The sequence below is a fragment of the Asterias amurensis genome, chromosome 14 (assembly GCF_032118995.1).
Source record: "Asterias amurensis chromosome 14, ASM3211899v1".
NCBI lineage: Eukaryota > Metazoa > Echinodermata > Asteroidea > Forcipulatida > Asteriidae > Asterias > Asterias amurensis.
In genome coordinates, this window is record NC_092661.1 from 2,753,034 (window position 1) to 2,766,581 (window position 13,548).

General features: G+C 37.6%; 1 protein-coding gene across 2 annotated transcripts in view; it reads left to right on the plus strand.

Annotated features, from left to right (window-relative positions):
* Positions 1–11,961, plus strand: part of LOC139947456 (intersectin-1-like) — a 57,886-nt gene extending 45,925 nt beyond the window's left edge. For both annotated transcript variants that reach the window (XM_071945367.1, XM_071945368.1), the window contains 8 exons: positions 752–850; positions 2,323–2,490; positions 2,769–2,840; positions 3,135–3,269; positions 5,275–5,479; positions 6,137–6,223; positions 6,560–6,733; positions 7,574–11,961. In XM_071945367.1, the coding sequence (XP_071801468.1) occupies positions 752–850; positions 2,323–2,490; positions 2,769–2,840; positions 3,135–3,269; positions 5,275–5,479; positions 6,137–6,223; positions 6,560–6,733; positions 7,574–7,722 (1,089 nt within the window). In that variant the 3' untranslated portion in view covers positions 7,723–11,961. The remainder of the gene's footprint in view (positions 1–751; positions 851–2,322; positions 2,491–2,768; positions 2,841–3,134; positions 3,270–5,274; positions 5,480–6,136; positions 6,224–6,559; positions 6,734–7,573) is intronic.
* The last annotated feature ends 1,587 nt before the right edge of the window (positions 11,962–13,548 follow it).

Genomic DNA, 13,548 nt, shown 5'->3' on the forward strand with positions numbered 1-13,548 from the left:
GTCCATGTCTTTAAGTGAATAAAAGCTGGCAGTTGGTGCTAAGGCAGACAACTTTTGAAATTTTGCTGAACATTTTGTGCTTAATAAAAAAGCTAGCAGGATACCAGTATACCACTGTTGCACGCTGTGATTGGGATCCATGGCGTTTTGTACACCCGAGGGGGGAAATGGAACCCGAGGCGAAGAGGGTGCCATTTTCCCCCCGACGGTGTACAAAACCCATGGACCCCAATCACAGCATGCAACAATTTTTTTGTTATACCTGAGTAACATTCATATTCCTCTTCTCGAAGTTCTGTTGTTATCATCAAACATTTTTACGATGGAGTATTCATTGTTTAATAAGCAGACGAACAAGAAACAATTCCTGACTGTTCACTCGAACCCGCAGGTGTTTCGAACACAGCGCTGGAAATCGACCAAAACTGGGAACGATCAAGGTGATGTACACCGGTGTACATCACTTTTCATGTTACCCAACCCCTGTAACCATGGTAACATGCGTTTTTGTTACACGTCACGTGATTGGTTCTGGACTTATCAAACTTCACAGTTTGTTACCGAGGTGTAACAATCAAAGATGGTGCATGACACATGGTAAATTGGCTAGTAACCTTATGTGCTTTACCACTTCGAGAGCTTGAGTTTGATGCTCTTAGCCACTCGGCCACAAGACGCCACATTAAAATATGATGTCTTAGGCCCACAGTATTTTATATAATTTTTTTATATTGTTTTTATTATATTTTAGAAATTAGCCCAGGATCCTCGTGTTAAAGGAATGCCAGTTAGCAGCTACTTGATCAAACCAATGCAGAGGATCACAAGATATCCACTGCTAATAAAAAAGGTCAGTTCAAATTATCTTTGCTTCTTAAAATATTATCAGCCTTGAGTTATAAGAGATGTTAAATTTGCATCGGGGATAAAGAATATTAATTTTGGTTTTTACCCATACATGGATGTGTGTTAGCACTGTTTACTCAGTACTTTCCCGAGTCATGTGAAAAAATATCACAGGCATGTTACTCGGGTGGGATTTGAACCCACGACCCTTGCAATTCTAGAGCAGTGTCTTACCAACTAGACTACCGAGGTTGCCCGGTAGTTAGAGGCAGTTTGAATCCTTTATTTTGGCAGCGGGTACCGCAACGATAATAACAGATGTTAAATTTGCATCGGGGATAAAGAATATTAATTTTGGTTTTTACCCATACACCGATGTGTGCTAGCACTGTATACTCAGGACTTTCCCAAGTCCTGTGCAAAAATATCACAGGCATGTTACTCGGGTGGGATTTGAAATTACGACCCTTGCAATTCTAGAGCAGTGTCTTACCAACTAGACTACCGAGGTTGCCCGGTAGCTAGAGGCAGTTCGAATTCTATGTTTTGGCAGGGGGTACCAGCCTTTAGTAATAAAATAATTATGATAATAAAAAAAATGACAAGTTCTTCTATAGTGCATTAGCTTAATAGTGCATTTCACAATGCACTTAACATCAGTTTATTAGTGCCCTGGTCATTGGGCCAACAACATTCCTTTAATCTTTCTCATTGTGGAAGTGTAGTGGCCGAGCGGTTAAGAGCACCGAATTCAAACCCTGGTGTTTCTGATCAGCAGAGTGTGGGTCCGAATCCCCAGCCGTGACACTTGTGTCCTTAAGCAAGACACTTAACCATTGCTTCGTCCTTCGGATGGGACGTAAAGCCGTTGGTCCCATGTGTTGTGTAAACGCATATAAAAGAACCCAGTGCACTTATCGTAAAGAGAAGGGGTTCGCCCCGGTGTTCCTGGCTGGATTGGCAGCATATTGCGCCACAGCACCTTGTAAACCATTACGTGGTGCTTAAGGATTAGGTCTTATATCTCAAACTTCGTACCACTCCTTGCAGTAATAATACCTGGCGCTTTGTATCCTTTGGCAAAAGGCGCGTTATAAATACGGTTATTATTATTATCTCCCTGGGGAGTATACAACCTGGGAAACCGTAGCACTCCAAAGGTTTTTTTTTCATTCACAATACATGTATCAACCTCTACCTTCGCAGGTACCCATTTATTCCCCCGGGCGAACAGAAGCAATTATAGTAATGTATCTTGCACAAAGACAAAACTGTCCAGACTAGGGTTCGAACCCAACCTCTAATGACTTAACCACCAGAACTTGAATTTGATGCTCTTAACCACTCGGCCACGACACACTACATGGGATGCAACTTTTTATTTCAAGCCCCAAATTATTTTTAAAACTTACCTGGTCAGTTTCCCCATAGTTTACCTCTTGATTTTCATACTGATGTTGTTGCTCAACTGTCCAGATACTGAAATACACAGCAGAGTCTCACCCAGATCACGCTTCCACCAAGACGGCCCTAGAGAAAGCTGAGGAGTTATGCAATCAAGTCAACGAAGGAGTACGGGAGAAGGAGAACTCTGATAAACTGGAATGGCTGCAGGAAAATGTGGACTGCGTGGGCTTAGCTGAGGTGAATAAGATAGAGTGTCAGAGAATTTTGTAAAGCTTCAGTCACACCAAGCTAGTTCTCAAAAATAAATTGTAAAACGAGTGATCTGGCTAGACTGTGAAGCTTTGGCCTTATATTGTTTATAATGTTACCCTAATTAGTTCAATTCTGGTAAAATTTATTTGTAAGAATGAGAGATGGGTCAACTGTCTGTGAACTGAATGAAGGTGCTACAAACGAACCCGGTATATGGTATGTCCAATTGAATTGACTTCTGCAATTTCTTTCTGATTTGTTAGGAGCTGATTTTCAACTCCTTGACCAACTGCCTCGGCCCGAGAAAATATCTCCACTCTGGAAAACTACAAAAGGTAAAAACGTTTTGTTGATTCTTTTCATCTGATGGAGCTTGTAAGTGTACACCCGGTGCAGACTTGCACTCCATGCTGAATCAAAACGATTAGGGTTGAATCTATGTCGAGCGAAAAAGTTTCGGCTTTATCTTTCATCAAAGTAAAACACTTCTGTACTATTGTCTCAAAATGCTTACACGTACATTCTGAACAAGAGTACTCTCAACTTTTGCTGATCTTTTATTTTTTGTTCGTCTATCTGGAATTATCTTTCACTTATATTGTTCACTTTTATTTTTTTTATTTTTACAGACAAAGAGTAATAAGGAGTTGTATGCCTTTCTGTTCAACGACTTCTTATTATTCACTACACCAGTGAAGCCTGGTCTCCTTCCGTTTATTTCATCGACCAGTAGAAGCACAGTGGAGTATCGCATGTACAGACAGGTAAAGGCTAGCATTTCGTCTCTAGATAAAATTTTCTAACTTTTAAAGGCAGTGGACTCTATTACTCAAAATAATTACATGTATTAGCATAAACCCTTACTTGGTAACGAGTAATGCGGGAGGTTGATAGTATAAAACATTGTGAGACACGGCTCCCTCTGAAGTGGCATAGTTTTTGAGAAAGAAGTAATTTCACACTCAAATATTTAAATTCAAGCCTGAAGCCCTTTTCAGTTATCTGAAAGCACACAGATAAGTGCAACAAGGGTGTTTTTTCTCTCATTATTCTCGTGCAACTTTAACAAATTTATATCTTGAGATGCACCATTCAAGTGAGAATAGTGGTCTTTGACTATTACCAATAGTGTCCAGTGCCTTCAAACAATTTTGCTGCTATTGTCTTTTACGGTTATCTGTTTTCCATTTTTCACACCTTTTACTGCTTAAGAGTGTGCAATGTTTGTTGTTTTTTGATTCTCCTGTATTAATACGTTTTGTTGTAAGTTTCTAACAATTGTTCTGCTTTTGTCTTTTGCCTTGATCTGTTTTCCAGTATTTTACCCCATTTTATTACTTGTGCATTATTTATTATTGTCTATTTTGACTTTGCCTTTATCTGCTTTCCAGTATTTTACCCCATTTTATTACTTGTGCATTATTTATTATTGTCTATTTTGACTTTGCCTTTATCTGCTTTCCAGTATTTTACCCCTTTTATTGTTTAAGAGTGTCAATATTCATTATTGTCTATTATCCTGTAATATGAAGTTTTGTAACATTATAACAATCTGCTTTTGACTTTTGCCTTAATCTGTTTCCATTATTTCACCCCTTTTACTGCTTAAGAGAGTGCGATATTCATTGTTGTCTATTCTTCTGTAATATATGATGTTGTAATTTGTTAACAATTGATATTCTATTTGCCTTTATTGGACTTTTGCCTTTATTTTTTGCTTAATTTGTTTTTGTTCACAGCGCTGTGAGGCTGTTTTGCTACAATACTTGTACATATACATGTACATCTTTCTGCTTGTAAATATTTTATAATAGATAATGTATCTCTCTGTCTTTTGCGATAGTTTTCAATTTTAATCTAATCTTATTTTTCTACGCCTCTGTGATTTATTTTACATTGCTAGTTGTATTTTTATCATAGTTTTGGGATATAGAAGAGTTTGCAGTAACACCATGTAATGACTATCTCTAAATGAGTTGGGGTGGTTCTGAAAAGAACCGTTGGTTTTAACTCAACGTTTCGATCAGTATGCTCTGATCGTCTTCTGGAGAAAGGGGTGAAATAGTTTTTGGGGTTATTTCTTTTATCTAATGGCTAGGCCTAGGTTTTTGTTTTGGGTTATCTTTATATTACTTAATGTTTTATTTTGTAGGCATTTATTATTATTATTTTTGTTGTGACACTACTGCCATGTTTTGTGTTTCTAAACAGGGACAAGTAATTGTATTCTTACCATATTTTGGGGGATAACTTCTTATATCTAGCTAGCCTAGGTTTTTGGTTTTTGATTGTATTTGTATGACTTAATGTTTGATTTTGTAAGCATGCCAAGTTTAGTTTTAACTTTGTGACACTACACAGACCATGTTTTGTGTTTCTAAACAGAGATAAGTAATTGTATTTTTATCATAACTTTGGGGGTAACTTCTTATATCTAGCTAGCCTAGGTTTTTGGTTTTTGATTGTATTTGTATGACTTAATGTTTGATTTTGTAAGCATGCCATTTTTAGTTTTAACTTTGTGACACTACCGACCATGTTTTGTGTTAACCGAGATAAGTAATTGTATTTTTACCATAACTTTGGGGGTAACTTCTTATATATCTAGCTAGCCTAGGTTTTTGGTTTTTGGTTGTATTTATATTACTCAATGTTTGATTTTGTAAGCATGCCATTTTTAGTTTTAACTTTGTGACACTACAGACCATGTTTTGTGTTTTTTAACCGAGATAAGTTAATAAGTAAATCACCTTCTCTTGATTTCTTCAGCCGTTATTTCTCAACGAGGTTGACGTAAAGTCGGCGAGCGAACCGGGCTCTAATGAGTTTCTCTTCAACATCAACCACATCGATAAGGTCTATGCCCTCAGAGGAGAGAGTAATAATGACAAGAATCGCTGGATCGATAAGATTCAAGCCGCCTCCAAGAATTATATCGAAACAGAGAAGAAGAAACGAGAAAAAATACAGAGAGGTTGGTTTTGACACAATCCTCTTACATGTCTTAGTTAATAATGCTCATTCATAAAAAAAACAGTCAGTTTTGCTACTCCTACTGGTGGAGAGCGCACCCTGTGGGGGTGTTTAAACGGCTAATAAACAGATGTGCTAGGCTAATCTTCCAGATGCCAAAACACTCCCATACCTCACCACTTCTAAGACAACTACACTGGCTTTCAATAGCCCAACGTATTGAGTTCCACATGCTGGTCCATACCTACAAATCATTAAACCACAGTGCTCCAGATTATCTCTCTTCACTTTTTGAAATCCATGACTGTCCGTACTCCCTTCGAAGCTATGATGCGATCTCCCTCGTGGTGAACGCTCGTCACGCAAACAAGCCGGTGAAAGAGATTTTTCCACTGCTGCCTCCCGCCTATGGAACGGTCTTCCTGTCCCCATTAAAAACGCCGAGACTGCATGGTCCTTCAAACAGGGTCTCAAGACGCACCTGTTCTCCCAACTCGTAGCTGGTTTCCCCATTACGTTTGTCTGTCTCCCTGATAAGCGCCTTGCATCCTTGGGTAATTTGGCGCTATATAAATCCAGTTATTATTTATAATAATGACTTAGTCTGAGCTGTCTAAGACCAGGGTTTTGATGTTTATGTTGTTGTTTTTTGCTACAGCTCGTTCAATGAGAAGCAGGGGTTATGGCCGATTGTTAGTGGTCATTATGGAAGGTCATGACCTTAAACCATCTAATAATGTTACTGGTAAGTTGAACTAAGCATTTGTGTTCTGTCAGAGTTGATCTCTAGAGTTGCTCTTAATCTGTTTGGTTTGACGCAGCTCTGGTGTGCCTGTCTGGACAGGTGTAAGTTAAGAGTGTTTATTTTTGTTGATGTGGCCAGAGATATTGGAATTGAAGGCCTTTGGTTAAAGTTTTTCGATAAACTTTTTTAATTCCGGGCATGTCCCTGGCTTTGGTTTAGTTTATGTTTGTACTTAGTTTGTGTTTTTGTGCTGAATAAATAATATAATAAAAATATAATTGCACTCATGTTCACTAGTAACTAAATGTTGTTTTATCATGAACTATCTTTCTTTAGGTCGTGCCGACCCTTACTGCGAGGTCCGTATGGGATCCCAGGAGCATAAGACAAAAGTAGTTCCAGACACGTTAAGTCCAGTCTGGGATGCCTCCATGCAGTTCACTGTGAAAGATCTGGAACAAGATGTTTTGTGTATTACAGTGTACGACCGAGACCTCTTCTCTCCAAATGGTAAGATACATTTTTATGAAAAAAAAAATATATACGAAATATTGCTTCTGGAAATCAATAACTTATTGTATCAATTTGTACTCTTTTGTATTATTACTATTATTATGGTTTATTAAAAAAACTGCTCATTGCAGAACAGTGTACTTTAAAATATAAAAGAATACAACAGAAATATTTAAAGTAAACTATATTTAAATAAAAACAAAGAGGTATTTAGGAAATCAAATTGCACAAAGCACATACAAGTATTACACAGAAAGAAGCACACTAACCACTACCCTCATCTTTTAAAGATGAGATACCAACAAGGGCAAGTCTTTGGCAAAAAGGAGCAAAAAAAAAAAAAAAAAAAAATAGCAAGTCTTACTGGATTTAATGCTTACAAGAGCAGATGGCGTACTAATGGTGTCACTTTTGCTCATAATAACTGTATGGCAGACAAACTTTCCATAACTAGATTTAAAAAAGGGGCAAGAAGCAGTAGAAACTGGAAATAATAAAGTTCCTACAACAGAAAAGACATCGATAATCCAGGTTGGTCAGGACTGACAAAAGTGCCTGCACCGTCACCAAGAGGTGTGTCAGTCTTACCTGGAAAAGACTAGGAACAAAAGGCCATAAACAACTACACAGCAAACAAGCTAAAGAAAAAAGAAGAAAAAAAAACTGAACTTAAGCAAACATCTAAATTAAACAAATACAAACGAACAGAAACATACAAGTTGAACACGACAGAAACAAACAAAGCAGAAACAAACAACGACACATGACAATCAAGAACAAACTGACAAGCTGAAGAAAAAAAAAACTTAACTCATAATTTTGCAATTTATTCTGCAGATTTTCTTGGTCGGACTGAAGTCCGTGTGGCAGATGTCATCAAGGAGGCTAAAGGACGAGGCCCTCTTACTAAACAGCTTTTACTTCACGAGGTTTCTACCGGCGAGGTTCATGTCAAACTAGACCTCCATCTCTTTGAGAAGTCTTAACGCTTGGAGAATTCTTAGAGCTATTTAAGCACAAACAGTAGCTAAAAGCACAGCAAAATCATGCTTACCAGATAAAGGTCATCCGTCTTTTATCACATGTGCAATCTCCGACTGGTATCCTGCTAATTTTTTGCTTAGCAGGTAGAGCCGTCAGGTTTAGAGTCGCGTCAAACTAGACCCCCATCTTTGTTGACTAGTGTCCAATTTCATAGAGCTGCTTAAGCACAAACAGTAGCTATAAGCACAACAAAATCATGCTTATGAAGGTCACCAGCCAAAATGTCTTTGCCACATGTGCGATCTCCAAGTGGTATCCTGCTTATTTTTGCTTAGCAGAAAGTTTTTAAGCAATATTTCCTGATTAAGCAGCTCTGTAAAATTTTGGCCAAGTGGAGATAGAACCTGAATGTTCAGCTTAATCACTTTCAACATGCGGTGTTCGTGACGTACCAAAGCTAGTGTTGTGTAACTAGGTTAAATTTTCTAACCATTCTTATGAAACATGTGAAAAACTTACGTGCAGTCTTTTGAATACGCATTTGTGGGGACTTGCCATTGTTTTGTGTTTCGCTTTTCTCAAGAATAATTCCCTTGTGGACACCAAACTGAACAAAGAAAAAACTTCTAATTTCACAATTAAAATGAAATCTTCTATTTTATTCTGTGTCCCCCCCTGCCTTCATATTTCAACAGAATAATTTTAAAGCATAATATAAATATAACTTTGTATCAAAAAGATGAAATTGTGAAAAATGAGAGGGCAAAAACATTGTAAAAAGATATTTGAAAGGTTTATGAACTTGAAACTATATATAATGAATAACTTTAACAGACCGTTCCATTTTTATTCCCCTTCCACAAAACCGACCAAAATATTATATGTGATATAACTTATTATCTTTTTGTGAGTGGAGATTGATATAAACATTAAATTATTTTCAGTACATTTTTTGTTCACTTGGAACTTGTCTTGGTATTTTCAGGTACTGCAAACAATTTGAGAAATTGTTTGAAAATATTTATCAAAACTACTCAAAGCTGAGACCATAAAGTATTAAAAGGTTAGTTTGAGACCCATGTTAAGTGCAGCTTTAAACCACAGCTGATCGAATCTGAGAATTTAATTGCTATTGAATTGCCTGGTTCTGCTAACTCTTACAGTTTAATAATAGCTAAGCACATTTCTTTCCTGATGGGTTTTTATAATTGCATTCTTGCCAATTTTTACACATAATACACATTCATGTATGGGTGGCTTAAGTTACTATTTTTTTAGTAGAGTGCCCAAAACAACTTTTTGCAAATTCAGGACTAAAGTTTAAGGGAAAGATGTTGTAGCTTGGATGTGGGTGGTAAATGCCCCAGTTCAGGTATTTAATTAAACGTGGATCCCTACCTTAATCTCTTTCCCCCTTTTTTCTATAAATGGATATGTTTGTACTTGTTTTTGCCTCTGAAGACGGTCCGGTTTGGATCGAAAGCTAAGGCCATCTACCCTACTCATTATAAATATTTAAAGGATATACTAAAAACAACATAAAGGGTAATTGTCACCCAGTTATCCCAATTTGGGTATACTTCTCCCCAGATGAGGATATCAATTGCCCCCAGTTGGGAGACCCCGGGTGACAAAGACACCTACTAAAATACTAACAATTAAAGGGACAAACCGGCCCACCGTTTATGCAATTTAGGGGTGTAGAATCATAAATAATGTTTTTATAGATGGTTGCTGTAAAAAAAATCATCAAAATGTCACGTATTTAGCGAATTTGTTTTTTTTTAAACCAAAGCGGCCATATAACAAGCTTCCGTTACACGGACTCTTTGAATGTGAATCTTACGTAAGATTTGTCACCATTATTTACATTTTGTAGCGATAATTTAAATACATGATCTTTTTCGTCAGTTATTCGTAAATAATTTTGTAAAAAAAAGATTTAAATTTGGTTAAGTAAGTTACTTTTGTACGGCTGAAAGTAAAACTAGCCCGGAAGGTCACAGGATTGTTTGTACCACTTTTTAGTTAGAACAATCACGCGCCCTGCGTTTTTGTCTTAAAATGCTCAAAAACGGCTAAATTTGATGATTTTTTTTTAGGACTGTTCTTCTTTATTCCTGGAAGACCGTTGAAGTCATATCTTAGTCTATTTTGTAGCCCAAATAGCCCAACTCGGCCGGTGTGTCCCTTTAACTATCCCTGTACACACAAAAATAGTGTCAGAAAACTAATTTTTTTCTAGCCAATTTGAAAATGACATCAGTTAATTTATATTAATCATGAGTATTTTATTGGACCACAACTATGTGCATTTAGTTTATAGTTTGTGTATAAAATAAAGTGTTAACTTTGTTTTGGGGTAAAGCTTGTTGGTTTAGGGGAGGAAGGAAATTCCGAGCTTAAATACAATGTAACCAAGTTCACTAAAAGGATGACCTTGTACAATCCAGGGCCTTTTTGGTAGGCAAGATACATTTTATGTCTTCATTTCCACTGAAACAACAAAGAGATATTAAAGTAACAACTGAACACGTTTTGAGATGTACCCCTGCGATTTCTTCTTGTCAGAAATTGACAACAATCTAAATACAGATTGTTGTCTTTCATAGAGCTGTGTACAATTCGTGCCTGCAGGAAGTTAAGTCTCTTGGGCTATTTTCGAGTATGTTAAAGATTTTCCGTATTACAGAAAAAATACATTTGGTAGTCACTCTTATAATTAATGGCAATATACTTACTTGGTTAGAAGTAAAGCAGCTTTTGGTAGTATGAAGCAATTTGAAAATCATTTTACTTAATAATAATAATAATAATACACGGTTTTTATATAGCACTTTTTCACGGGGTTCTCAAAGCGCTTCCGACATTATTACCCCTGGTCACTGGGCCTTAAATCATTCCTTAAACTTTCTCAACTCCCTGGGGAGTATACAGCCTGTGCAACATTTATATGACCTACATGGCTAAATCAATCACAAGAACCACCCCTGCCCCTCAAAGGTACCCATTTACCCCTGGGTGGAGAGAAGCAATTATAGTTAAGTGTCTTGCTCAGGGACACAAGTGTCACGACCGGGATTCGAACCCACACTCTGCTGTGAACGTAAGCATCAGAGCTTGAGTTCGGTGCTCTTATCCACTCGGCCACAACACCCCGTACTTCAAAGCATAATGAGTGTGAAACACTTTTGTTGTCAAAGCTAAACCCAAGTTGCTTGTGAAGATAGCATTGTTGGATGGTTGGTGGCAAGTTATCAAATGCGAATTCAGTAAGTGTGGGTACAAAGTTGTGGCTACTCATGCAAAACATTTGTACAAACACTATTTAAAAGACATTTTAAAAAAACTTTTTCTTGTTTCTTCAACAAGAACTACACGTACTACAGCACATTCTTTGTGGTCCTCTAACACTTTACTTGTGAGTGATGGCTCAAAGTAATGATGCGTCACACTTAAAGGAACGTTACAGAATTGGTTTTGCTAGCAAAAAAGTTGCTGGCAGTGTAAGCACTCTATGTAATCCACAACATAAACTCACAAACCTGTAGAAGTTTGAGATCGATCGGCCATCTGGGTCATGAGAGAATAGTGAAAAACCGATTAAAATTTTTGCATTGCATCGATGCCAAAACAAAGATGAATTAATCGCTCACTGAGCGATAAACTCAAAACGCGAAATTAGTTTGTTCATTTCTCATCAAATATAAAATTTCAGACAGAAATATTTCAAGGGATGTTTTCTACGATCATCTGCATCATTAGACTGTGTAAGTTTTTGTAAATCTGTGATCTTCACGATTGTTGTTTCTTACCAATTCTGTAACGTTCCTTTAAGAGTATATTCTGAATTTGTTGCTATTCGCTGCTGGTGTCTCGTACCTCCTCCTCCCATTTGTTTAAGGTAAAAAACTGTAAGCAGAATCTTTAGAACATTTAAACATTTTTAAGGCTGTACCTCATGCGTAAACTATTAAACGCAACAAATTTTGCTACAGTATTTTGTTTGTTTTTGTTGAAAAGTGTATGTAGTTATTGTGCTAAATTTCTGTCTATAAGATTTAATAATTATTATATAGCTACGTACTTCATTTTGCATATATTTTAATAAGCTAGTATTATTAAGTGTCAAAGGTCAAGTTGTTAGGTAAACAAAAACTGTACATGGTGTAACCATAATGTAAAATAATAATGACATTGGACTAATTAAATAATGTATTGCAATGAAGCCTAAAAATAGGGTGAGAGTCTTTGTCAAGGAAAATTTGGATCATCATTTTCGGTTTGTTGAAATGATGACATTTCCATCTTGTCCAGCAGATAAGAACACTGAGCTCAAGCTCTGATGTTTCTGATTAGCAGAGTGTGGGTTCGAGTCCCAGTCATGACACTTGTGTCCTAAAGCAAGACACTTTATTGCTGCATCCTTTGGATGGGACCTAAAGCCGTTGGTCCTGTGTGTTGGGAATGTATGTAAAAGAACCCACTGCACTAATTGTAAAAAGAAGGCGTCCCCCCCCCCAGTGTTCCTGGTTTCAAGAAAGTGGGTTCAAGTCCCAGTCATGACGTTTGTGTCCGAAATCAAGACACTTTATTGCTGCATCCTTTGGATGGGACCTAAAGCCGTTGGTCTTGTGTGTTGGGAATGTATGTAAAAGAACCCAGTGCACTTATCGTAAAAAGAAGGCGTTCCCCCCGGTGTTCCTGGTTTCAAGAGGGTGGGTTCAAGTCCCAGTCATGACGCTTGTGTCCTAAATCAAGACACTTTATTGCTGCATCCTTTGGATGGGACCTAAAGCCGTTGGTCCTGTGTGTTGGGAATGTATGTAAAAAGAAGGCGTTCCCCCCGGTGTTCCTGGTTTGATTGGCTGCATATTGGGCCACAGCACCTTGTAAACCATTACATGGTGCTTTGATCCATCCAACCATGCCAGCTGGTGCGTCTTGAGCAAGACTACCCCTAGGAGCGAGTCTACAAGACAAAGCCTTACACATTTTGATTTCGATTTTTGGGGTTGAACAAAGAATTGACTAGAGTCAATTCTTTGTTCAACCCCAAAAATCATTTCAAAATTTACCCAGTCAGTTTCCCTTGTGGTTTGATATCTGAAACAAAAAGTCGCATCCCCTTAAAGCCATGGACCCTTTCGGTAAACAGTGTTGTCCAAGGCCCACACTTTGTGTACCACAACTTCTATATCAAATAACAAACCTGTGAAAATTTAGGCTCAATCAGTCATCGGAGTCGGGAGAAAACAACGGAAAAACCCACCCATGTTTCCGCGCGTTTCGCCGTGTCATGACATGTGTTTAAAATAAATCCGTAATTCTCGTTAACGAGAATTTATATTGTTTTACCGTTTTCTCAAAAAGTAAAGCATTTCATGGACTAATATTTCAAGAGAAGTCTTTCACCATTACCTTCTGTAAACCCTGTAAATTATTTGTAAATCTGTGAACTTTTTTTTTTTTTTTCTGTACCGAAAGGGTCCAATAGCTTTAAGGTGATCCCCTGGCTGCCGCTTCCCAGGTTGTATCGTAATTTGGGTGTGATCCCTGGCTACACGGCAGTTAACGGTTGTATGGCTTCTGACTGGCACCCCGAACAAAGATATTGACAAAATAGGGACACCGCCAATATAGGGCTAGATAGCTCAGTTGGTAGAGCGCCGGCACGTTAATCCGGAGGTCGTTGGTTCGAATCCCACTCCAGTCAATTCTTTGTTCAACCCCAAAAATCATTTCAAAATTTACCCAGTCAGTTTCCCTTGTGGTTTATATTGATACCTTTTGATTTCTTCAATCCTCGATCCTTAACTGAAATCTGT